We start from the raw sequence: 27,081 nt of genomic DNA on the forward strand, positions 1-27,081 counted from the left end.
CCCATTTAAAAAAGCAGACCAGGGGCACCTGGGTGGCTCAGTCGGTTAAGCGTCTGACTCTTGATTTTGGCTTAAGTCATGATCTCACCATTCATGGGATTGAGCTCCATGTCAGGCTTTGTGCTGACAGCTTGGTGACTGCTTGGGATTCTCTCTCTCCCTCTCTCTCTATCTGACCCTCCCCAACTCATGCATGTGTGCACGTGCACGCTCTCTCTCCTTCAAAATAAATAAACATTTAACAAAAATAAAAGGTAAAAAAGTAAAAACCAGACCAGAGAACACCTAGTTAAAACTTGACACATTCTGGCCAAGGGCCAAACACTGACCACCATAAGCAAGAAGATCCTCTGTAGATGACTAGCCTTAAGAATGCAGCAGCCAAAAAGCAGAGAACACACAACACACACCAGAGACACCCCTTGAAGCACCAGGACCTAGACAATATATGATATCTATTTCATAAAGCCATTACTCTCAAGAGCAGAAAATATAATGGACTTTTCTAACACAGGGAAGTCCAAGACTTAGACAAAATGCCAACATGGAGGAATATATCAGAAATGAAAGAATAAGGTTATAGCCAGAGATCTAAGCCAAAGGGATATAAGTAACATGCCTGAAAGAGAATTTAAACCAACAATCACAAGGATACTAGCTGGGTTTGAGAAAAGAATGGGAGACTTCAGAGAGATCCTTACCATAGAGATAAAAGAGTTAAAAAATAATCAGCATGAAAAATGAAAGAACTGAGATTGGAAACAGTCTTGAGGCAATGAGCACAAGGCTGGAAAGAGCAGAAGAATAAGTGATAAAAAGACAAAATAATGGAAAATAATTTCATTTAGAAGACAAAATACTGGAAAATGATGAACTGAACAAAAGAGGAAAAGAAGAATTATGGAACACAAGAATAAACTTAAGGAACTCAGTGACTCCATCAAACACAATAACATTAGTATTATAGGAGTCCCAGAAGAAGAAGAGAGAGAAAAGGGGGCAGAAAATATATTTCAGGAAATAATACCTGAAAACGTCCCTAATTTGGGGAAGGAACCAGATATCCAGATCCAGGAGGCACAGAGAACTCCCATCCCAATCAACAAAAGCAGGCCACCAACATGACATATTGTAATGAAAAAGCAGCAAGACAAAAGAATCCTTAACATGCAAGGCAACACCCATAAAGCTAGCTGGAGATTTCTCAACAGAAATGTGGCAAGCCAGAAAGAAGTGGCATGATATATTCAAAGTGCTGAATGACAAAAATATGCAGCCAAGAATATTCTATCCAACAAGGCTATCATGCAGAATAAAAAGAGAGAGTTTCCCAAGAAAACAAACAAACAAACAAACACCTAAGAGTTTGTGACCACTGAACCATTCCAGCAACAAATATTAAAGGGGATTCGTTGAGTGGAAAGGTAAGACCAAAAGTGATACATACTAGAAAGAAACAGAGAAAACCTCCAGAAACAACAAAAGAAGTAATAAAATGGCACTAAATACATATCTATTGACAACTACCCTGAATGTAAATGGAATAAATGCTTCAATCAAAAGACATAGGTGTCAGAATGGATAAAAACCAAGACCCGTCTATATGCTGCCAACAAGAGACTAATTTTAGACCTAAAGACACTTGCAGATTTAAAATGAGGGGATAGAGAAATGTTTATCATATAAATGGATGTCAAAATAAAGTGGGAGTAGTAATACTTATATGGGACAAACTATACTTTAACCCAAAGACTGTAACAAGAGGTGGAAAAGGGCACTATATCATAATAAAGGGAGACAATCCAACAGGAAGATATAACAATTGTAAATATTTATGTAACCAATGTGGAACCACCCAAATATATGAAATAATTAATAACAAACATAAAGGAACTCATTTATAATAATACAATAATATTAGGGAATTTTAATGCCCCACTTACATCAATGGACAGATCATCTAAACAGAAAATAATGGCAGTGGATGATACACTGGACCAGATAGACTTAACAGATATATTCACAACATTCCATCCTAAAACAGCAGAATACACATTATTTTCAAGTGCATCTGGAACATTCTTCAAAATAGATCACATACTAGATCACAAATCAGGTCTCAACAAGTACAAAAAGATTGAGATCACAGCATGCATATTTTATGACTACAGTGCAATGAAACTTGAAGTCAACCATCAGAAAAAGTTGGAAAAACCACAAATACATGGAGGTTAAACAACATGATACTAAACAATGAATGGGTGAACCAGGAAATCAAAGAAGAAATTGTAAAAGTATATGAAAACAAGTAAAATGAAAACACAGTGGCCCAAAATGTTTGGAGTGCAGCAAAAGAGGTTCTAAAGGGCAGCATATAGCAAAACAGGCCTACCTTAAGAAGCAAGAAAAATCTCAAACAGAAAAATTAACCTTACATTTAGAGGAGCAAGAAAAAAACACACAAAACTACAGAAAGAAGTAAATAATAAAGATTACAGCAGAAATAAATGATATAGAAACTAAAAACCAACATAATAGATCAATGAAAGCAGGACCTTGTTCTTTGAAAAAAAAATAATAAAATTGATAAGCCCCTAGTCAGGTTTATCAAGAAGAAAAGCAAAAAAAAACAAAAGAAATAAAATTACTAATGAGAAAGGAGAAATAGCAATCAATACCACAAAAATACAGACAATTATGGGGCGCCTGGGTGGCTCAGTCAGTTGAGCATCTGACTTCGGCTCAGGTCATGATCTCACAGTTTGTGAGTTCGAGCCCCGCATCTGGCTTGGCACTGACAACTCAGAGCCTGGAGCCTGCTTTGGCTTCTGTGTCTCCCTTTGTCTCTGCCCCTCTCCCGCTCATGCTTTGTCTCTCAAAAATAAATACGTGTTAAAAATTTTTTAAAAATACAATTATAAGGCAATATTATGAAAAACTATATGCCAACAAAGTGAACAACCTGGAAGAAACAGATAAATTCCTAGAAACATAAACTACCAAAGCTGAAACAGGAATAAATAGAAAATTTGAGCACACCAACAACTAGCAAAAAAAAAAAAAAAATTGAATCAGTAATAAGAAAATTCTCCCAGGAAACAAAAAGTCCAGGACCAGGTGGCTTTACAGGTGAATTCTTCCAAACAGTTAAAGAACCAATAATACTTATTCTTCTCAAACTATTCCAAAAAATAGAAAAGGAAAGAAAACTTTGAAAATCATTTCATGACACCAGCATTACCCTGATACCCAAACCAGATAAACACTCCACTAAAAAATAGAACTATAGGCCAATATCTCTGATGAACTGGATGCAACAATTCTTAGTAGAATACTAGCAAACTGAATCCAGCAGTACATTAAAAGAATCATTCACTACGATCGAGTGGGATTTATTCCTTGGCTGCAAAGGTGGTTCAATAGTCACAAATCATTCAACGTGATACACCACATTGATAAAAGAAAGGATAAAAACCATAATAAGATCTTTTCAATAGATGCAGAAAAAGTATCTGACGAAGTAAAACATCCATTCATGAAAAAAACTCTCAACAATATAGGGTTAGAAGGAACATACCTCAACATAATAAAGGCCATATACGAACAACCCATAGCTAATATGATCCTCAATAGAGAAAAACTTATAGCTTTTCCTCTATGGTCAGGAACATAGCAGGGATGTCCAATCTCACTACTGTGTTATTTAGCATAGTTTTGGAAGTCCTAGCCTCGGCAACCAGATAACAGAAAGAAATAAAAGGCATACAAATTGGCAAGGATCTTCCAGGTAAAACTGTAACTTTTGGAGATGACTTGATACTATACACAGAAACCCTGAAAGACCCCCCCCACACACACACACACAATTGCTAGAACTGATACACGAATTCAGTGAAGTTGTAGGATACAAAATCAATATGCATAAATCTGTGCTGCTAGTTTGGAGCTTACTTGAGACTCTCTCTCTCTTCTCTCTCTGTCCCTCCCCCACTCACACACGTGCTTGCTCTCTATCTCAAAAACAAATCAACTTAAAAATAAAAATGAATTTTTAGCATCCAAGATATATAAAGAACATGAAGCTCAACACTCCAAAAATAAATAATCCAATGTATAGAATAGAAATTTTTGCAAAGAAGACATGCAGATGGCCGATAGACACATGAAAAAGATGCTCAACTTCATTCATCATCAGAAAAATTCAAATCAAAACTACAATGAGATATCATCTCACACCAGTAAGAATGGCTACAATTAACAACACAAGAAATAACAGGTGTTGCCAAGGATGTGGAGAAAGCCGACCCCTCTTGCACTGCTGGTGGCAATCCATACAGTGCAGCCACTCTGGAAAAGAGTATGGAGATTTCTTCAAAAAGTTAAAAATGTAACTACAACTATGATCTAGTAATTGCACTATTAGGTATTCACCCAAAGAATACAAAAGTAGTAATTCAAAGGGATACATGGACCCCAATGTTTATAGCAGCATTATCAACAATAGTCAAATTATGGGAAAAGCCCAAATGTCCATTGACTGATGAATGGATAAAGAAGCTGTGGTATATATATATATATATATATATATATATATATATATATATATGCATATATTTCACTCATATATCGAATTTAAGAAACAAAACAATCATAAAGGTAAAAAGGGAGAGCTAAACCAAAAAACAAGCTCTTAACTATAGAGAACAGACTGATGGCTACCAAAAGGGAGGTGAGGATTTTGGGTTAAATAGTTGATGAGGATTAAGGAGCACATTAGAATCAGTGTATTGCACACCTGAAACTAATATTACTCTGTATCTTAACTAACTGAAATTTAAATAAAAACTTTTTAAAAAGGATATTTTAAAGGTAAACCTTTAAGTGGAAAATTGGAAATAATTAGACATAATAAAATTATGAATAACAAGATGTAAAATATGACAACCATCTTTCATGTGTTGGTGTAAAAAAAGGAATGTATATTTTTTCTTTTTTTTTAAGAATGTGTTTGAACTTAAATGACCATCAAATTAATGTAGACTGCTATTAACTTAGGATGTTATATATGAACCACATCGTTGCCTATGATATATACAAAAAGTTAAAACAACAACAACAAGGAAAGCCAAACATAACACTATAGAAACCCATCCATCAATCACAAAGAAAGACAGCAAAATAATAAGAAAGGAACAGAGAAGAACATTAAAAACAATCAGAAAACCAATAACAAAATGGGAATAAGTGCATAAGTATCAATAATTACTTTAAATGTAAATGGCCTTAATGCTCCAATCAAAATACATAGGATGACAAAATGGATTAACAAATAACAAGAGCTATCTCAGGGTGCCTGGGTGGCTCAGTTGGTTAAGTGACCGACTCAGACTCAGGTCATGATCTAGCAGTTTGTGAGTTCTAGCCCCACGTTGGGCTCTGTGCTGACAGCTCAGAGCCTGGAGCCTACTTCAGATTCTATGTATCTCCCTCTCTCTACCCCTCCCCTGCTCATGCTCTGTGTCTCTCTGTCTCTCAATAATAAATAAGCGTTAAAAAATTAAAAAAAAACAAATAACAGGAGCTATCTCTATACTGACTCAGAAAGACTGACTTCAAATCTAAAGACACATACAGACTGAAAGTGAAGGAATAGAAAAACATTTACCATGCAAATGGAGACAGCAAAAAAGCTGGGGTAGTAGTAATTAAAGGAAACTTTAAAACAAAGGCTGACACAAGAGACAAAGAAGTGCATTACATTATGATAAAGAGATTAATCCAATAAGGGGATATAACAATTGTAAATGACTACACATGCAACACTAGAACACCTAAACACATAAAACACTTATTAACTGACATACTGAGAGAAGTAAATGGTAATATAAATTACCATAGAGGACTTTAACACTCACTTACACCAATGGATAGATCATCCAGGCAGAAAATCAACAAGGAAATGGTGCCATTTTGTGACACATTGGACCAGATTCATATTACATATATATAGAACATTCCATCCCCACACAACAGAATACATATTCTTTTCAATTGCACATGGAAAATTCACCAGAATAGATTACATATTAGGCCACAAAACAAGTCTTAAAAAAAATTAAGAAGATTGAAATCATACCATGCATTTTTTCCAGCAACAACAGTATGAAACTAGATATAAATCACAAGACAAAAAACTGGGGAAAAAACACAAACATATGGAGAATAAACAGCATGATATTAAACAACCAGCATGTCAATGAACTAATTAAGGAAGAAATAAAAAATGCTGGAGACGAACTAAAATGAAAACACAAGCGTCTATAATCTTTGGGACACAGCAAAAGCAGTTTTTAGAGGGAAATATATAGCAATAATAGGCCTATCTCAAGAAACAAGAAAAAGCTCAAATAAACAATCTAACTTCACACCTAAAAGAACTAGAAAAAGAAGAACAAAGCCTAAGGTGTTAAAGGAAGGAAATAACAAAGATCAAAACAAAATTAAATAACATAGACTTAAAAACATAGAAAATAATCAATTAAACCAAAAGATGGTTCTTTAAAAGATAAGAAAAATGGATAGACTTAACGAGATTCATCAAGAAAAAAAGAGAAAGACTGAAGTAAATAAAATCAGAAACAAGATAGGGGAAATAACAATGGACACCACATAAATACAAAAGATTAAAAGATAATACTAAGAAAAATTGCAAGACATTGAATAACCTACAAGAAATGGATAAATTCCTAGAAACATACAACATTCCAAAACTGAACCAGGAAGAAATAGAAAATCTGAGCAAGCAGATTGCAAGTAATAAAAATGAATCATTAATCAAAAAACTATCAAAACATTAAAACCCAGGACTGGATGGATTCACAGATTAATTCTACTAAATATTTAAAGAAGATTTAATACCTATTCTTTCAAACTATTCCAAAAATAGAAGAGGAAGAAAAGCCTCCAAATGCATTCTACAAGGCCAGAATTACCCTGATATCTAAACCAGACAAAAACTACAGAAAACTACAGGTTACTATTCCTGATAAACATACATGCAAAATCCTTAACAAATATTAGCAAACCACATACAACAGTATACTAAAAAGATCATCCAATATGATCAAGTGGGATTTATTCCAGAGATGCAAGTATGGTTCAACATTTGCAAATCAATCAACGTGATATACCATATCAACAAAGTGAGGGATAAAAATCATATGATAATCTCAACAGATGCAGAATGAGCATTTGACAAAGGATAGCATCCATTCACAATAAAAACTCTTTAAAAAGTGGGGATAGAAGGAACATACCTTGACATAATAAAGACCATGTATGAAAAACCCTAAGCTAATGGTGAAAAATGGAGAGCTTTTCCTCTAAGATTAGGAACAAGACAGGGATGTCTCTTCTCACCACTTTATTCTAAATAGCACAGGAAGTCCTAGCCACAGAAATAAGACAAGATAAGAAAATAACAGGCATCTTTATTTGTAAAGAAGAAATTAAACCGCCGCTATTTGCAGACAATAGAATGCTATAGAAAATCCTAAAGATTCCATAAAAAAACTACCAAAAGTAATATACGAATTCAGTAAAGTTGCAGAATACAAAATTAATATCCAGAAATTGGTAGCATTTCTATACACTAATAATTAAGTAGCAGAAAGAGAAATTAAGAAAACAGCACTATTTACAATTATGACCAAAACAATAAAATACCTAGAAATAAACTTAACCAAAGAGGTGAAAGACTTGTACTCTGAAACCTGTAAAACAGTGATTAAAGTAATTAATGATGACATAAATGCAAAGTTATTCCATGCTCATGGATTGGAAGAATTAATTTTGTTAAAATTTCCATATTACCCAAAGTAATACAGATTCAATAAAATCACTATCAAAATACCAACACCATTTTTCACAAAACCAAAATAAATACTAAAATTTGTAGGGAGCCATAAAAGACCCTAAATAGCCAAAGCAATCTTGAGAAAGAAAAACAAAACCTGGAGGTTTCACAATTCCAGATTTCAAGATATACTACAAAGCTGCAGTAATTAAAACAGTGTGATATTGGGACAAAATAGACATATAGGTAAATAGAAGAGAGTAGAGAGCCCAGAAATAGATCCACCATTTATATGGTCAATAAATCTATGACAAAGGAGGCAAAAATATACAATGGGGAAAAGACAGTCTCTTCAATAAATGGTGATGTTGGAAAGTTGGACAGCTGCATGCAAGAAAAATGAAACTGGACCACCTTTTAACAGCATATATAAAAATAAACTCAAATTGGATTAAGGGCCTAAATGTGAGACATTAAACCATAAAAATTCTAGAAGAGAACACAGGAAATAAGTTCTGTCACATTGGCTACAGCAACATTTTTTTCTAGATATGTCTCCTAAGGCAAGGGAAACAAAAGCAAAAATAAATGTCATCAAAATAAAAAGCAAAGGAAGTCAACAAAACAAAAAAGCAACCTACTAAATGGGAGAAAATATTTGTAAATGATATATTTAGTAAGAGGTTAATCTCCAAAATGTATAAAGAACTTCTATAACAACACCAAATCATCACCATCATCATCATCATCATCATCATCATCTTATTAAAAAGTGTTCAGAGGACCAAAAAACGCATGAAAACATGCTCAACATCACTAATCATCAGGGAAATGCAAATCAAAACCACAATGAGATATCATCTTACACCTTTTAGAATGGCTCAAATCAACAAGACGAAATAAATGTTGGCAAGGATGTGGAAAAAGGGGAAATTTTGTGCACTATTGGTGGGAATGTAAATTGGTGCAGCCACTATGGAAAATAGTATGGAGATTCCTTAAAAAATTAAGAGTAGAACTACTATATAATCCAACAATTACACTTCTGGGTATTTATTTTTTTTAAAAAACACTAACTTAAAAATATATCTGCACCCTAATGTTCATTAAAGCAATGTTTAAAATAGCCAAGATATAGAAACAAACTTAAGTGTCCATCAATGGATGGACAGTGTTTATCAATGGATGAGTGGTATCACTATTTATTCATTTTCACACTTGATTAAAATTTTATGGTATGAATGTGCCAGGGTTTATCCCTTCACCTGTTGGTGAACATTTAGACTATTTCCAGTTTTTGGCTATTTACAAATAAAGATGCTATGAATGTTCATATACATTTCTTTGTATGAACATATGTTTTGTTGCCTGTCTAGACTTAAGAAAGTGATAGAGAAATTGTTAGTAATACAGATTAATCCTACAAGGATTATCTAAAACCATTCTCTTGTGAACAGCACAAAACACTGAGAAACTTATGAAGTTCTTTTTATTTTTATAATTTTCAGCCTACTGTACTATCCCCTTTAGATACAAATGTGAGCTGGTCATTTCTATTAGTAGGGTATAAAATACCAAGGGAATGACTTTGAAAATGTCCAGAGGCAAAACAATACAGTAGCAAACTGTATATATAGCAAATATATACTGTATATATAGCAAACTGTATATGTAGCAAACTGTATATGTATAGCAAATAGTAGCTAAGTGTTTTTACATGGAAATAAGCCCTCTTATAGAAAGTTTGGGTTGATTCCATTTCACATTATTTCTCAATGCAGAGATCCTTCACATATCTTTTGGAAGAGAAGATACCCACACCCTTGCACACAGAGTCTCACTGACACAAAAGCTAATGGTTTTGGTGCTCTCCTCAGAGTATTGCATATGATGGTTAAATGGTTTTCCTGTTTTAGCCATTGACAAAAATTATTCAGGATATTTATTTAGCATTTGCTGAATATTTATTTAACAAGAACAGTCTGATGGGAGAGTAAAAACATTACAAGAAGAAATTGCTGCTATAGTCAGTACCCATTGTATAGTACCAAGGAAAGGCAGAATCTGTCATTTTGATAGACCACCTCAAGGAAGTCCCTATTTGTACATTGCTATAATTGCCTTTCTCCATTAAAATCAAAAGAGATCTTAGCATCTACATGCTAGGAATTACTATAAGGTATTTTATTTGATATATTCTTCAACATAGCCCAAAAGAATGACAACCAGAATTTATACGTATATATGTATGTGTATGTATGTGTGTGTGTGTATATGTATATATGTATATATATACACACACATATATATGTATATACATATACATATACATATACATATATATACATATATATATATACACATATGTATATACAGATATATACATATATATATATATGTTTGTGTATATATATATATATATATATATATATATATACACTGGTAGTTTTCACAACTGGGATTATTTATAATAATGTTTATCATAGTCTCTGGATTTTCTGTCATCTGGTTTGATGTCCCTTAATAGCTTCAATTTCATGGGAATCAAGAGCAGTAAGGCATAGAAAAGACACTGTGTTCAGGTTTAGAGAACACAGGACCTGCTTGGATAAATCATACCTACTTTAGAATACAGGAAATATTTATACTGCATTGATAAGAGAAGGCTATTATCACACTGGGTTCATAAATTTAAAAAGGATATGAAATTGACAAAGCCAGAATTAACACTTATCTATCCCAGTATCCATATCAGATTATGCTTCAATTTAATTTCTTGAAAGACCAAGTCTCGGAAGGAAAACACCACCATGCTAAATTTGGAAGGCACTTTTGAATTTACCAAGTACTTTTGTAAACACTGGCTTACTTTAGCTTCCCAAATATCACCATCCTTATTACATGTGTAACAGTTAGTTTATAAAGTGTTAGGTAATCTGCCCAGAGCCAGATAATCTGCTTTTTCATGCTGTATCCGAAACCAGGATCCAAATCTCCTGTGCACTTTCCACCATACAAGGCTATATCTTTCATTTCTACATAAGCTTATATCACAGAGCACATGTTCAAAGCAACAATTAATAACCTTGTTTAATATTTGTGTTAGACATACAAGACAGACTATTGATACCAAAAGTTTTGACAACAATTGAATGATCCCAAAGGTCCACAATATGTCATTTTGCTGAGATAATAAATTTGCACTATAGAAAGATCAATATACAAGTTACTTATTATATTTAAGCTCTGCCTATTATCCAGGATATACATGTCTATGAGGTTCTTTTAATTTCCACTTTGTCTTAATGTAGAACCTAACTCCCATTAAAATTGTTTCTTTATGAAAATGGTCCTCAAAGAAAACCATGTGCTAATTATGGTTATTAAATAGAAAGAGTCCCAGAAAGTAATGATTCTTAGAACATGAAAGTTTCAGAGCAATTTAAGAATAGAATGGTGAATTTGTCTACATCTCAGAGTAATTATGGGAACAAATCCACTCTACAAAGAAAAATATTTTTGAAATTATCTGGTTCTTCAACGATGGCAAAAATTGCATACTATGGAGAAAATGATATGCTACATTACGATTAATGAATTGGGGGGTTCCTTTGTCAGAAATGTCTAGACTGTGCTCTTTATACCATTCTTCTCTTATTAACCTACTTTGCAAGAAGAAAATACAATCAATGCCAGCAGAAAATAATTGCTATATATTGATGATAAATTTACAATTAAAACAAAGTTTTTAGCTATAATCACAAAGATGAATAATAAAAAATGCTGCAGTATTGCCTAGAATTATTTAAATACTATGAGCAAACTCCAAGCATATAAAAGACATGTTGAGACTGTTTTCCCTGCATGTACTTTTTATAAACAGTTTTGAACTAAAAAAATCTCTCTCTGATTTGCATCATCCAATTCTTCTTAGAATAGACAATCATCAGAATAAACAAACTTTCCCTTTGCAATCTTAATAGTGGGTAGCCTATTGTATGCTTTCTCACCAATAAAAAATTAACTTATACTTTTGATTAATGTTAACTTCAAAGGCAAGTCCAAGTAAGCAATAATTAATACTCTTAAAAAAGAAAAGTAAAGGACAGTTCTTTCCATTTGATTTCTCTTTATTAGTTCCTGGTAAGGAGGCAGTAAAAATAAGCCGCTCTAAAAACTGATTAACTTTATTTACTTTTTCATTTTTGATAATATCTTAATTTTGAAATTTCCCAGAAGTCCTTGTGATTATTTAAATTTTTTCTCATGTACAGTGATAAAATGATTGGTAATTTGTCTCACAGGGTCCCCCTTCGGATCTCTTGTAGGGCTGGTTTAGTGATGACAAATTCCTTCAGTTTTTGTTTGTTTGGGAAGACCTTTATCTCTCCTTCTATTCTGAATGACAGACTTGCTGGATAAAGGATTCTCAGCTGCATATTTTTTCTGTTCATCACATTGAGGATTTCCTGCCTTTCCTTTCTGGCCTGCCAAGTTTCAGTAGATAGGTCTGCTACTACCCTTATGTGTCTACCTTTGTATGTTCGGGCCCGTTTAACCCTAGCTGCTTTCAGAATTTTCTCTTTATCCTTGTATTTTGCCAGTTTCACTATGATATGTCATGCAGAAGATCGATTCAAGTTACGTCTGAAGGGAGTTCTCTGTAACTCTTGGATTTCGATGCCTATTTCCTTCCCCAGATCAGGGAGCTCTCGGCTATGATTTGTTAAAGTATACCTTCAGCCCCTTTCTCTCTCTTTCTTCTGGAATTCCTATGATACAGATATTGTTCCGTTTGATTACATCAGTTAGTTCTCTAATTCTCCTCTCATACTCCTGGGTTTTTTATTTCTCCTTTTCTCAGCTTCCTCTTTTTCCAAAATTGTATCTATTCACCTATTCTCTCCTCTGCCTCTTCAATCCATGCTTTGGCCACCTCCATTTTATTTTGCACCTCATTTATAGCATTTATTAATTCCTCATGACTACTTTTTAGTCCCTTGATCTCTGTAGCAATACATTCTCTGCTGTCTTCTATAGCTTTTTCAAGCCAAGGGATTAATTTTATAACTATTATTCTAAATTCTTCTTCCATTATATTGCTTAAATCAGTTTTGATCAATTCATTAGCTGTCGCTAATTCCTGGAGTTTCTTTTGAGGAGAATTCTTCCGTTTTGTCATTTTGGGTAGTCCCTGAGGTGGCTCCAAACTACAGGCACTTCCACTGTGCTGTCCTGAGTAACTTGTGTTGGTGGGCAGGGCCACAGTCAAACCCAATGTCTGCCCCCAGCTGACCACTGGGGCCACAGTCAGACTGCTGTGTACCTTATGTTCCCCTCTCCCAGGGGAAGGAGGAGTGGTGTGCCTGAAGGGAGTTCTCTGTGCCTCTTGGATTTCAATGCCTTTTTCCTTCCCCAGTTCAGGGAAGTTCTCAGCTATTATTTCTTCAAGTACCCCTTCAGCACCTTTCCCTCTCTCTTCCTCCTCTGGGATACCAATTATGCGTATATTATTTCTTTTTAGTGTATCACTTAGTTCTCTAATTTTCCCCTCATACTCCTGGATTTTTTTATCTCTCTTTTTCTCAGCTTCCTCTTTTTCCATAACTTTATCTTCTAGTTCACCTATTCTCTCTTCTGCCTCTTCAATCAGCCGTCGTGGTTTCCATTTTGTTTTGCATTTCGTTTAAAGCGTTTTTCAGCTCCTCATGACTGTTCCTTAGTCCCTTGATCTCTGTAGCAAGAGATTCTCTGCTGTCCTGTATACTGTTTTCAAGCCCAGCGATTAATTTTATGACTATTATTCTAAATTCACTTTCTGTTATATTATTTAAATCCTTTTTGATCAGCTCATTAGCTGTTGTTATTTCCTGGAGATTCTTCTGAGGGGAATTCTTCTGCTTGGTCATTTTGGATAGTCCCTGGTGTGGTGAGGACCTGCAGGGCACTTCCCCTGTGCTGTGGTGTATAACTGGAGTTGGTGGGCGGGGCCGCAGTCAGACCTGATGTCTGCCCCCAGCCCACTGCTGGGGCCACAGTGAGACTGGTGTGTGCCTTCTCTTCCCCTCTCCTAGGGGCGGGATTCACTGTGGGGTGGCGTGGCCCGTCTGGGCTACTTGCACACTGCCAGGCTTGTGGTGCTGGGGATCTGGCGTATTAGCTGGGGTGGATCAGCAAGGTGCACGGGGCGGGAGGGGCAGGCTCAGCTCGCTTTTCCTTTGGAGATCCACTTCGGGAGGGGCCCTGCGGCAGTGGGAGGGAGTCAGACCCGCCAGAGGGATGGATCCACAGAAGCACAGCTTTGGGTGTTTGCCTGGTGGAAGCAAGTTCCCTGGGAGAAACTGGTTCTCTTTAGGATTTTGGCTGGGGGATGGGCGAGGGAGATGGCACTGGCGAGTGCCTTTGTTCCCCGCCAAGCTGAGCTCTGTCGTCCGGGGCTCAACAACTCTCCCTCCCGTTGTCCTCCAGCCCTCCCATTCTCCGAGCAGAGCTGTTAACTTATAACCTTCCAGATGTCAAGTCCCGCTTGTTGTCTGAACACAGTCCGTCAGGCCCCTCCGCTTTTGCAAGCCAGACTCGGGGGCTCTGCTTGGCCAGCAGGCTGCCCCTCCACCCGGCTCCCTCCCGCCAGTCCGTGGAATGCGCACCGCCTCGCCGCCCTTCCTACCCTCTTCTGTGGGCCTCTCGTCTGCGTTTGGCTCCAGCGACTCCGTTCTGCTAATCCTCTGGCAGTTTTCTGGGTTATTTAGGCAGGTGTAGGTGGAATCTAAGTGATCAGCAGGACGCGCGGTGAGCCCAGCGTCCTCCTACGCCACCATCTTCCAGCGATAAAATGATTGGAAGAAGAGTTGAAAATGGGTCACCTCTGAGCTTTCCTTTGGATATTAAACAGTCCTTTTCTGTCTCCTAGTGATAACCAGGAGGCGTTTGTTCAATTCCTTTTCTCTGTCATTCCCAGGTAAGCCTCTGAACATCCCTTGCAAAGCATTCTTTGGATTCAGTGGAGAGTCTGGACCAATGATCTACTGGATGAAAGGGGAGAAGTTTATTGAAGAACTGGCAGGTCACATTAGAGAGGGTGAAATAAGGTACAGTACTTGAATTGCTTATTTTTTCTTTGCTTTCTTTGCAGTTAATCAATGGAACATCCTAGAAAAGCTTCTGCTTGGGATTTTAATTGCAACTCCAAATCATTCCATTTTCTAAAAGCTGAAATGGTAGAAAGAGTGAGGCTGACTGCCCTAAGAAACGCAAATTTGTAAGCTTCGAATATAAGGAAGTTTTCTCAGGTTCTAAGAATATACCATGGAGTGTAATGACCCCATCAAATCTGCTTAAGCAAATTTCTTTGAGTTTCAAAATATTAGGCCACTGTTACTCCATCCAGCCATACCAAATGTCCAAACTTTGTAGGTGACTCCTCAGACTACTTGGAAAATGCTCATTTATTTACTCCCTAGGAACAGACAACTTTCATAGGTCATAAAAGTAAAGCTACAGTGACAGTAGTAAGCTACTACTCACCAAAATAACTGTGATGGCTCTTGTTGAATAGTATTTATTTTTCCCAGTACCCACTGCTCATCCTAAAAGTGACTGTCAGTTTAGCACCTCCCTAGACAGATACCACCTGTTACAAAAACTGTCCAGATACCTTCCTGGTACATAGAAATGTATTCTATTGGTTTTCTAATCATATTTAATATAACGTCATTTGTCTTTATTCCATTGGATATTCTTTCCTGCTTTGTCAAAGATTAGTTGGCCATACGTTTGTGGGTCCATTTCTGGGTTCTCTATTCTGTTCCATTGATCTGAGTGTCTGTTCCTGTGCCAGTACCATACTGTCTTGATGATTACAGCTTTGTAGTAGAGATTGAAGTCTGGGATTGTGATGCCTCCTACTTTGGTTTTCTTTTTCAAGATTGCTTTGACTATTCAGGGTCTTTTCTGGTTCCATACAAATTTAAGGATTATTTGTTCTAGCTCTGTGAAGCATGCTGGTGTTATTTTGATAGGGATTGCATTGGATATGTAGATTGCTTTGGGTAGTGTTGACATTTTAACAATATTGTTGTTCTTATCCAGGAGCATGGAAACTTTTTCCATTTTTTTGTGTCTTCTTCAATTTCTTTCATAAGCTTTCTATAGTTTTCAGCGTATAGAATTTTCATCTCTTTGGTTAGATTTATTCCTAGGTATCTTATGGTTTTGGGTGCAACTGTAAATGGGATCAATTCCTTGATTTCTCTTTTTGTCGCTTCATTGTTGGTGTATAGGAATGCAATCGATTTCTGTGCATTGATTTCATATCCTACAACTTTGCTGAATTCATGAATCAATTCTAGCAGTTTTTTGGTGGAATCTTTCGGGTTTCCCATATAGAATATCATGTCATCTGTGAAGAGTGAAAATTTGATCTCCTCCTGGCCAATCTGGATGCCTTTTATTTCTTTGTGTTGTCTTATTGCAGAGGCTAAGACTTCCAATACTATGTTGAATAACAGTGGTGAGAGTGGACATCCCTGTCTTGTTCCTGACCTTAGGGGGAAAGCTCTGTTTTTCCCGATTGAGGATGACATTAGCGTTGGGTTGTTCGTATATGGCTTTTATGATCTCAAGGTATGATCCTTCTACAGTCTCTTCAGCAAGTGGTGCTGGGAAAACTGGACAGCAACATGCAGAAGAATGAATCTGAACCACTTTCTTACACCATACACAAACATAAACTCAAAATGGACGAAAGACCTAAATGTAAGACAGGAAGCCATCAAAATCCTTGAGGAGAAAACAGGCAAAAACCTCTTTGATCTTGCCCACAGCAACTGCTTACTCAACACATCTCTGGAGGCAAGGGAAACAAAAGCAAAAATGAACTACTGGGACCTCATCAAAATAAAAAGCTTCTACACAGTGAAGGAAACAATCAGTAAAACTAAAAGGCAACCAACAGAATGGGAGAAAATATTTGCAAATGACATATCAGATAAAGGGTTAGTGTCCAAAATCTATAAAGAACTTATCAAACTCAACACACAAAAAACAAATAATCCAGTGAAGAAATGGGCAAAAGACATAAATAGACACTTCTCCAAAGAAGACATCCAGATGGCCAACCGACACATGAGAAAATGCTCAACATCACTCATCATCAGGGAAATACAGATGAAACCACTGAGATACCACCTCACACCTGTCAGAGTGGCTAATATTAATAACTCAGGCAACAACAGATGTTGGCAAGGATGTGGAGAAACAGGAACCCTCTTGCACTGTTGGTGGGAATGCAAATTGGTGCAGTCACTCTGGAAAGCAGTGTGGAGGTTCCTCAAAAAATTAAAAATAGACCTACCCTATGACCCAGCAATTGCACTGCTAAGAACTTACCCAAGGGATACAGGAGTGCTGATGCATAAGGGCACTTGTACCCCAATGTTTATAGAAGCACTCTCAACAATAGCCAAATTATGGTAAGAGCCTAAATGTCCATCAACTGAGGCATGGATAAAGAAATTGTGGTTTATATACACAATGGAGTACTACGTGGCAATGAGAAAGAATGAAATATGGCCTTTTGTAGCAACATGGATGGAACTGGAGAGTGTTATGCTAAGTGAAATAAGCCATACAGAGAAAGGTATTTATCCAAGGGATACAGGTGTGCTGTTTCGAAGGGACACACGCACCTCCATGTTTATGGCAGCACTAATCAACAATTACCAAAGTATGGAAAGAGCCCAAATGTCCATTGATGGATGAATGGATAAAGAAGATGTGGTATATATACACAATAGAGTATTACTCGGCAATCAAAAAGAATGTAATCTTGCCATTTGAAATTATGTGGATGGAATTGGAGGGTATTATGCTAAATGAAATTAGTTAGAGAAAGATAAAAATCATATGACTTCACTCATATGAGGACTTTAAGAGACAAAACAGATGAACATAAGGGAAAGGGAAACAAAAATAATATAAAAACAGGGAGGGGGACAAAACAGAAGAGACTCATAAATATGGAGAACAAACTGTGGGTTACAGGAGGGGTTGTGGGATGGGGGGTGGGCTAAATGGGTAAGGGACACTAAGGAATCTACTCCTGAAATCATTGTTTCACTATATGCTAACAAACTTGGATGTAAATTTTAAAAAATAAAAAATACAGTTAAATTAAAAGTAATAAAAAAATAAAATAAATAAATAAAATGGCAGACATAAGCCCAACATATCAATAATTACATTGCATGTGAATGATGTCAATATATAAAATACATGTAGAGTTTGCCAGAGTGGATTAAAAAATGACCAAACTTGGGGCGCCTGGGTGGCGCAGTCGGTTAAGCGTCCGACCTCAGCCAGGTCACGATCTCGCGGTCCGTGAGTTCGAGCCCCGCGTCAGGCCCTGGGCTGATGGCTCAGAGCCTGGAGCCTGTTTCTGATTCTGTGTCTCCCTCTCTGTCTGCCCCTCCCCCGTTCATGTTCTGTCTCTCTCTGTCCCAAAAATAAATAAACGTTGAAAAAAAAATTATAAAAAAAAAAATGACCAAACTAAAAAAAATAATAAAAGAAAATTTCAGTATCTGTAAAAAAAATAGAAAAATAAAGGTTGCAGTATCAACCTTCAAGGTAATCTTCAATTACCTTGAAGAAGAGAAAATTATCATTAAAATATTGTATCTTTGAAAAATGGTATCTTTGACAATAAAAATTTTAATAAATGGGAAAAAAATGTCATTTGTATGAATAAGGGATAGGTAATTTTTTTTCTCTTACAGATAGCTCCCTGGTAGATAGACATCTTTTTTTTTTTTTGGTTTTCTAATCCTATTTGATATGATATCTTTTGTATATATAAGGGATAGGTAATTTTTCTTACTCAGTCTATGAGATTGTCCGTTAATTTCAGAAATGGTGATATACAATGTACATTTTTCATTCCAATAGGAGTTGGGACCCTTCCACCTCTATTCCCATTAAGAATCTTGTAGTGGAAGCCAATCCAATATTTCAGTGCAGTGCATTCTTTCACTTTTTTTTATCGAATATGTAGCAGTGTGAAAGAAGCAAGTACACTTTACATTATTTTCTATGATTAAATATAATTTATTATAGCTATTATGACAGCTTCTCTTCATGTGTCCACCCAACAGTTCCACTCTAGAGGATCATAACTTTGAGGATCTCTGAATCCCCTGACAGCCTATGCAAAATATTGATTAAATGGGAATATTTCGAGGAAAAAATTGCATGAAAGGTGTCTGAATTAGTCATTCATCAGGGAAATTCAAATCAAAACCCCTGACAACACTTTATACTCACCAGGCTGGCTATAATTGAAAAGATTATAAGAAGTGTTGCCTAGGATGTGGAGAAATTGGAATCCTCATACATTACCGGTAGGAATGTAAGATGGCACAGCCACTTTGGATAACACTCTGGCAGTTCCTCCAATCACTAAACATATAATTATTAGCAATTCCCCTTGTAGGTATATAATGAAGAAAAATGAAAACATATATCCACACAAAAACTTGTACACAAATGTTCACTGTAGCATTATTCATAATAGACAAATGTGGAAACAACCTAAATTTTTATCAACTGATGAATGGATAAATAAAATGTAGTGTGTTCATACAATGAAATATTATTCAACCATTAAAAGGAATGAATAAAGTACCGATATACACTGCAACATGGATGAACCTTGAAACCATACTCAGTGAAAGAAGACAGTGGGAAAAAACTACAATATAATATGTCTAGAATAGGCATATCTATAAAGCCAGAAAGAAAATTAGTGGTTGCTTAGGGCTGGAGGAATGGAGGTATAGGGTTAAATACCTAACGTGTATGGGTGATATATTGTTTAGTGAGGTGGATACAATATAACATAAAATGCACTATTTTAAAGTGTACAAGTTAGTGACATTTAGTACATTCATGATTGTGCAACAATAACCACTATCTAGTTCCAGAAATTTTTCATTACCACAAAACAAAACCTTGTGCCCATTAAACAGCCTGAAGCTTCTTTTTGAGGTGATGAAAATGTTACAAAACTGTGGCAATGGTTGCACATATTTGTGAATATACTAAGAAACAGTGAATTGTACATTTTAGATGGATGAATTGTATGGTATGTAAATTATATCTCAATAAAGCTGTTTTAAAAAAACTTCCAGTTGAATGCCTGACACATAATAGATGTTCAGAAAAAATAATCAATATACTACTTTTAATTTTTTTAATGTTTATTTATTTTTGAGAGAGAGAGAGAGAGAGAGAGAGAGAGAGAGAGCATGAGCAAGGGAAGGGCAGAGAGAGTGGGAGACACAGAATCTGAAGCAGGCTCCAGGCTCTGAGCTGTCAGCATAGAGCCTGACACGGGGCTCGAACTCACAAACCATGAGATCATGACCTGAGCTGAAGTCAGACTATTAACTCCCATTTAAAGTTTAAGTTTCCTAATTACTAACAGTTTATTAGCTTAATTACTAACACTAAGTTAAGGTTTATGAAATTAATGCAACTGAGTTTCTTTTAAATTATTTTAGAAGATACATATTTAGAATTTTTCTCAATATATTTGCCTGTAAAGGATTGTAAGGGTTACTCTTCATTTTTCAAAAAAAAAAAAAAAAACAAAACTGATCCCCAAAGGACAAGTCATAGGTACAATGGTACATATTAGCAAAATTTCCACTACCAAAAAGCTCAGAGCTATGTTTTATGATCAGGGTAGTAGTTATATATGAACATAAGATAATTATCTCTCTTTCTCTCTGCATGAATGACTGGGTTTTTCTAAATAAATAGATTTAATGGGGGTATGATTGGCATACAATAAACAGCACACAATTTAAAGTATACAATCTATAAGCGCTGATTGATTGATATATGTATACATCTATGAAATTATCACCATAATTAAGATAATGAACATATAAATTGCCCACAAATTTCTCTTTTGTAATCCCTGCCTCCTGCCCTACTTCCACAACACTGTTCTGTCACTATGAATCAGTTTGTATTTTCTAGAATTTTATATAAATGAAATAATGTAGTATGTGCTTTTTTTTTTTGGTCTGGATTATTTCAGTTAACACAATTATTTTGAAATTCATCCATCTTATTAAATGTAGCAATAATTCATTTTTTTATTGCCAAGTAGTATTCCATTACATGGATATAAACTGGTTACTTGTTGATGGATATTTGGGTTGTTTCCAGTTTAGGGACTATTACACATAGAACCGCTATGAACATTCACATATGCATTTTTGCATGCCCATATATTTCTTTTTTTCTTGAATAAATAGTGAGACATGGAGTGGCTGAATTATATAGTGGGTGTACATTTACCTTTTCTAGTTCATTTTTTAGCTTTGTTTTAAAAACAATTTTTATCATAATTATAGATTTACAGAAAAATTTTGAATATACGGTCTTAGTCTACTTGGTCTGCTTTAACAAAAATTCAACAGACTAAATGGTTAAACAAAAAATATTTATTTCTCATGGTTCTAGAGACAGAAAGTTCAAGATCAAGGCACCAGCAGATTTAATGCCTGATGAGGGTTTACTTCCTCATTCATAGATCATTGTCTCACTACACCCTCACATGTGTTCACATGATGGAAAAGATGAGAAAACTCTCTACAGTCTCTTTTGTAAGGGCACTAATCCTATCCTTTAGGGCTTCTCCCTCATAACCTAATTATCTGCCAAAATCCCCACCCCCAATACCATCACATTAAAAATTAGAATTTAAAGGTATGAATGTTTGTTTTGGGTGGGGTATAAACATTAAGTCCATAGTAGATAGTACAGAGATTTTCTACATACCCTATGTCCAGTTTTCCCTGTTACTAATACCTTAAGTTATTATGGTACATTTATTACAATTAATGAACCAAAATTGATGTATTATCATTAACCGAAATCCACATTTTATTCAAATTTCATTAGTTTTTACCTATTATTCTATTTTTTTTTCTCCAGGATCATTTAACTTTTTAAAATCTGCCATGTGGTTATACCATTTTAAAAAACAAAAGTTAGGCAATGCTGCTGGTCTCTAGCAGCAAATGATTAAAATGGTGAATGACAAAGCATACATATATGAAACATTTCGGTCTAGTCCAAGCCACTTTATTAGGTGCAAATGAACCAACCAGATAGTACTATAGGAAGTCAACCTTTCAGAACTTGCAAAATGTCATTATTTATTTGCTCTTGTTACATCTTCTTCCTCCACTTTCCCCAACCCCCCCTATAAAAAAGGGTACATACGTATATTTGCAGTGGAGGCAAGTAACATGAGATTTGTTGTGAAATTTTTACAAAACCCTACTGGCAAACTAGAAACACCTTAGAGAAGTGCAAACAAAGAGGCAGGGATTCCTAGCCAAGATAAACACACAGTCAGCCATTTTGTAATATTAATTATGTAATCTTGATCTATTTGAGAGCTTGTGTGGGTGCAGGAATTCCTTTAGGATACGGCCATTTATATTAGCACAGGAGTTAATTACTAGATTCTCTCTTCTAGCTTCCAAAGCCAATGTCCTTGAATGAAAGCATACAAGATTTTTATACAGTATGGCAGATGGAACGAATCTGGTAGTTTCATTTTTTAAAAAATGCTAATCATGCCATTAATTCAACTAAGAGAAGATCTGCATTCTTTCATAGCCCATAGCACACATTTTCTCCAAAGAGAACAGTTCTGATGGTAGAATGCTGAAGATGTTAAGTTGAGGTTTCCTCTTGAAAGCATTTCTGGAAACAAAATTTCCTTCTGGATGCATGGCTCTCCCTCAGGTTACTGTATTTGCTTCATATTTTAATTGAATCATAGCTCTTATGTTGTGGATGCATATCAGAAGTACACTGCCCCATAGATCTAAGAAGTGGGGAGTAAATAAATTGCTCTCAAGCAGTTGATTTACGGAGAGTCTACCACAGAGGCACTGTATCTGGCAGGAGGACTGGCCACACTGCCTAGGTTCTCAATTTCCTGGGCAGCAGCTTGATCCTAGAAGTATGTGTTGCAACTTTTTCTCTCTTAGTATTGCCCCTGAGGAATAGAGAACTTTGAAAAAATCTACCTAGGGATAAAGCTTGGATATTCACCAAAAGTTTGATGAAATAATGTCCTCAGACTGCAGTAAGTGCACAGTTCCCCTGGAGCTTGACTAGCATATTTGACCAAATCCTGAGGAGGATTTTGGAGTTATCATTTATTTGCTCTGTGGGTTACTTTTTTTCTCTCTCTGGGTTACTTTGACCACAGTGACTCCTTGCACCTCCTGACTTGCAACCTATTGCCAAAGTACCTCAGACTCCAATCTGAGCATACAGATTCTCCTTTAGCAGAAATTGGAATAGCCCTCCCACTTCTCTGATGTTGGTAAGAGACTGAACTCTAAGGAAATCTGAACCCAAATATAATATCCATTCACAACTTCCTGCCTATCCCTTAAACTGCACCCAAATTTTCCAGTGACCCCAGAAGATGTCATCTGTAGGGATGTTGAAGGAATTTGGTATGTGCAGTAGCATGAGCTGCATTTGTGCAAGTTTGGTTATTTTTATCTACCATTTTAAAGTCATTGCAACAAGCTGATTCCTATAAGCTCTACAATGTCTATTCAGAGAAGTGAAATAATTATTGGGAGGAGACCCAGTGGAAACTGTCATTAGGAAAGGACATCCTAATATTTGTCCCTCTGTTAAAATTTAACGGGAAGAATTTGCAAAGTGACATAAGAGAGTCATGAAAAAGAGTGGTAGTCTTTGGGTGTAAGCATTCTAAAAAGGCCAATCCAGTTCCGTGTCATTATAGAATTACCTTTTAATTAATCTTACCAGAGGCTTGAGAATTATAAAAAATAAAGGAATTTTTTAGTGAGGTATGTACTCCACAGTGCTAATAAAAAATATCAGAGAAATTGAACTCCCCCTATTAAACAACAATAGTCTCTAAGCTTGCCTACAGGTTTGTGAATTGCATCTGATTGTCAAAGGAGACTGAACGAATTTCAATGCAATTGCTTTGCCCCAATAGAGAATAATTTTTCATTATAATTCTCACTTTACATATCTTCCCATCAATATCTAACTTTTTTACCCCTTAGGCAATACCATAAAACAGTTTACCAAATCTTTTATAATTCTTGAGCTGAAAAACATATTCAATTCATCTTAAGGCTTTCCAAACAAGCTTCTTAAAATGCAAATAATTTTATTTACTTTCAATTACTGAAAAACTATAAGTTGAATATGGGCTTTGTGTGTTTTTAGTTTTGGTTTCTTCACTCCTACTTCCACCACTTTCTGGCTTTCTGTTCTCATCTCTTTACCTTAAAATCCTCTCCTTGAATGAGTAAAATGCTCTTAACAAAGAGGAGAATGTGATACAGCTATGAAAAGATTTTATTCTTGATATAAAGTGAGTCTATATTAAAGACCCCAAATAGCCTTTTCCTAACTAATCAATTAAAAAATATAGAGATGTGAATATATAGTTTGCCCCAAAATATAGAGGAAACTATTGAAGTCTCAGACAGCCCAAGGCAAAATGATGTGCTCTGTTTTGGCAACTTCCGACTACACTTTTTCAGTGCCTTGAAGCACCCCACCTGCTCTGGCCTTCCTCAAATTGAGCTAACACACACACACACACACACACACACACACACACACACACACTTCTTCTTTTCCCCCATTCTCAGCTTATCTCACTGGAAGAAGGAACACTGATCAATCACTTTGCCTTTGATCTAAATAAGTTTCAAATCTTATGACCTATGTGTGAATGTAGATTTTGTAAATCATGAGCAGGCTTCAATGGAAAAGTTAACTTTATAATCAGCATAGTTTTTACCTAGGGACAATCTGAATTGCCACCTATCTGAAGGATAAATTTTAGAGTGATGACTCTACTATTCACAGTTCTAGTCCCACAGTGGATCTTAGCCTTGACCAATGCCTACAATATTTAAAGCTTACCTAAGACATACTTCTTAAATATCTTCATTTAATGAACAGACTATAGATGCCCAATCTCACATATAATGTCTTATGTTAATAAGCACCTGTAATTATTTTGAAAAAACAATAATAATAGGAATAATAATTCCTATTCATGTTTTTATAAGACACAGTAGATTGCAAAAGCATTTTGGAATCCTAAACCACATTGGGATTTTCATGATAACCATCTGAGATAAATAGTATCAGTTTATTTTACAGAATAAAAAGAATTGGTTTAGAGACTGAGGAAGATCTATCCATGCACAGTACCAATGGAGCCAGGGTAGTTCATTCACAGTACCAGTGGAGCTAGACCTGAATTCATCAAAATACAACTAGAAAGAATCGTCAGTTTCCCAGAATGCTTTGTTGTAGTGCACATTTGGGATGTAGAGTCAAAATCTGCGTGGGACTGAAAGAGTAAAAATCAGTCTGGGTGGAGAATAAGCAGCCCTGCTATTAATCAGCCTGGGAGGAAAGACAGATAAAACCAGCTGCAAAGTTAACAGAAAACCCTGTTTTCCCCAAGGTCATGCAGCAGTTGTAAAATGCCATAACGACCCCCACCTCCTTTGAATGGCTACTGATTTCTTACCAGTGATGCCCCAGACCTACTTTGCTATTTTCATATGTTACTGGGCATACCCAATTGCTAAGACTTGCCTCATGACAGCTGTCAAACCCTAGTCAATCCTCTCTTCTCCCAATGCTACCTTAAAAATCCCAACCTATCCAGAATTTATCAGGGCTTGCCTAGACTCTCCTCAGAATCTTCAGTGAAAATCCAAACATTATAAAAATGCTTTCTTCCTACCTTCAGTCAAGGAATGATCCACAATTACTCTGGAGTGTCCCACCTTCAGTGCATTCAGTCAATAAATCTGATTTTTCTTTCCAGATTATAGGCTGTATCCTGGTCTATGACTAATAAGGCTTTAATAGGCCCTAAAAATGACACTAAAAGGGGGCACCTGGGTGGCTCTGTCGGTTAAACATTCAACTCCTGATTTTGGCTGTTTGTGATCCCACAGTTCATGAGTTCGAGCCATGCATCAGGCTCCCTGATGACAGTGCAGAGTCTGCTTGGGATTCTCCCTCTCTCTCCCTCTCTCCCTGTGCGCCTCCCATGCATTCTCTGTCTCTCAAAATAAGTAAATAAACTTAAAAAATAACACTAAAATAAAGATTTTGTTTGAGATTTTTTTAACTGAAGCTGCTTCCCAGCAGCTTCATTTTATTTTTATTTACTTTTTATTTTTTAATTTTATTTATTTTGAGAGAGAGACACAGTGAGTGTGGAAGGGGCAGACAGAGGGAGAGAGAAAATCCCAAGCAGACTCTACACTCTCAGTGCAAAGCCCAATGTGGGTTCAAACTCATGAACAGTGAGATCATGACCTGAGCTGAAATCAAGAGTCTGACGCTTAACCAACTGAGCCATCCAGGCACCCCTAAGAGTTTTTTTAAACATACTTCTATTCTTGATATCTTCAATCATCACTTCTGAACAATGATTACTCATACTCATAATAATAACCTAGAGACGGTGCAAGATATCTATACACCACAGGAGGGCTCACTTTGGTTTAAAGGACCATTTAGGATGAATGGAAATTGGAATTAGATATTTTCTTTTATTTTATTTTGGAGGGAATCAATCTCTACCCTTTATTTCATGCTATATTTTTTAAAAATCCAGTTTTGTTGAGGTATAAATATAAAAATCCTGATTGTGTATATTTAAAGTATACAACATAAGGTTTTGGTATATGTTTACATTGTAAATCAAGCTAAGCCACAATCAAACTAATTAACCACCACCATACATAGTTACCATGTTTTTGTGTGTATGGTGAAAACATTTGAGAATTACACTCCTAGCAAATTTCAAGTATACAGTACCCTTATTACTAAATATAGTCATCATGCTGTACATTAGGTCTCTAGGACTTATTCATTTTATAACTGGATGACCAGCATCTCCCCATTTCTTCCACGCTCCACCTTCTGGTAACCACCATTCTATTCTGCTACTATGAGTTTGGCATTTTTAGGTTCCACATAGAAATCGTATCGTATCATACAGTATATTTCATTTTTTGATTTATTTTACTTAGCAAAGTATTTTTCAGGTTCTTTTATGTTGTTGCAAATGGCAAGGTTTGTTATTTATTTATTTATTTATT

At 35.8% G+C, this 27,081-nt stretch overlaps 1 protein-coding gene across 3 annotated transcripts in view; it reads left to right on the forward strand.

Moving 5' to 3' along the window:
* Window positions 1–27,081, forward strand: part of IL1RAPL2 (interleukin 1 receptor accessory protein like 2) — a 1,211,101-nt gene that overhangs the window by 1,145,373 nt on the left and 38,647 nt on the right. For all 3 annotated transcript variants that reach the window (XM_045051172.1, XM_045051173.1, XM_045051174.1), the window contains one exon: window positions 14,814–14,943. In XM_045051172.1, the coding sequence (XP_044907107.1) occupies window positions 14,814–14,943 (130 nt within the window). The remainder of the gene's footprint in view (window positions 1–14,813; window positions 14,944–27,081) is intronic.

The sequence above is a fragment of the Felis catus genome, chromosome X, assembly GCF_018350175.1.
Source record: "Felis catus isolate Fca126 chromosome X, F.catus_Fca126_mat1.0, whole genome shotgun sequence".
Lineage (NCBI taxonomy): Eukaryota > Metazoa > Chordata > Mammalia > Carnivora > Felidae > Felis > Felis catus.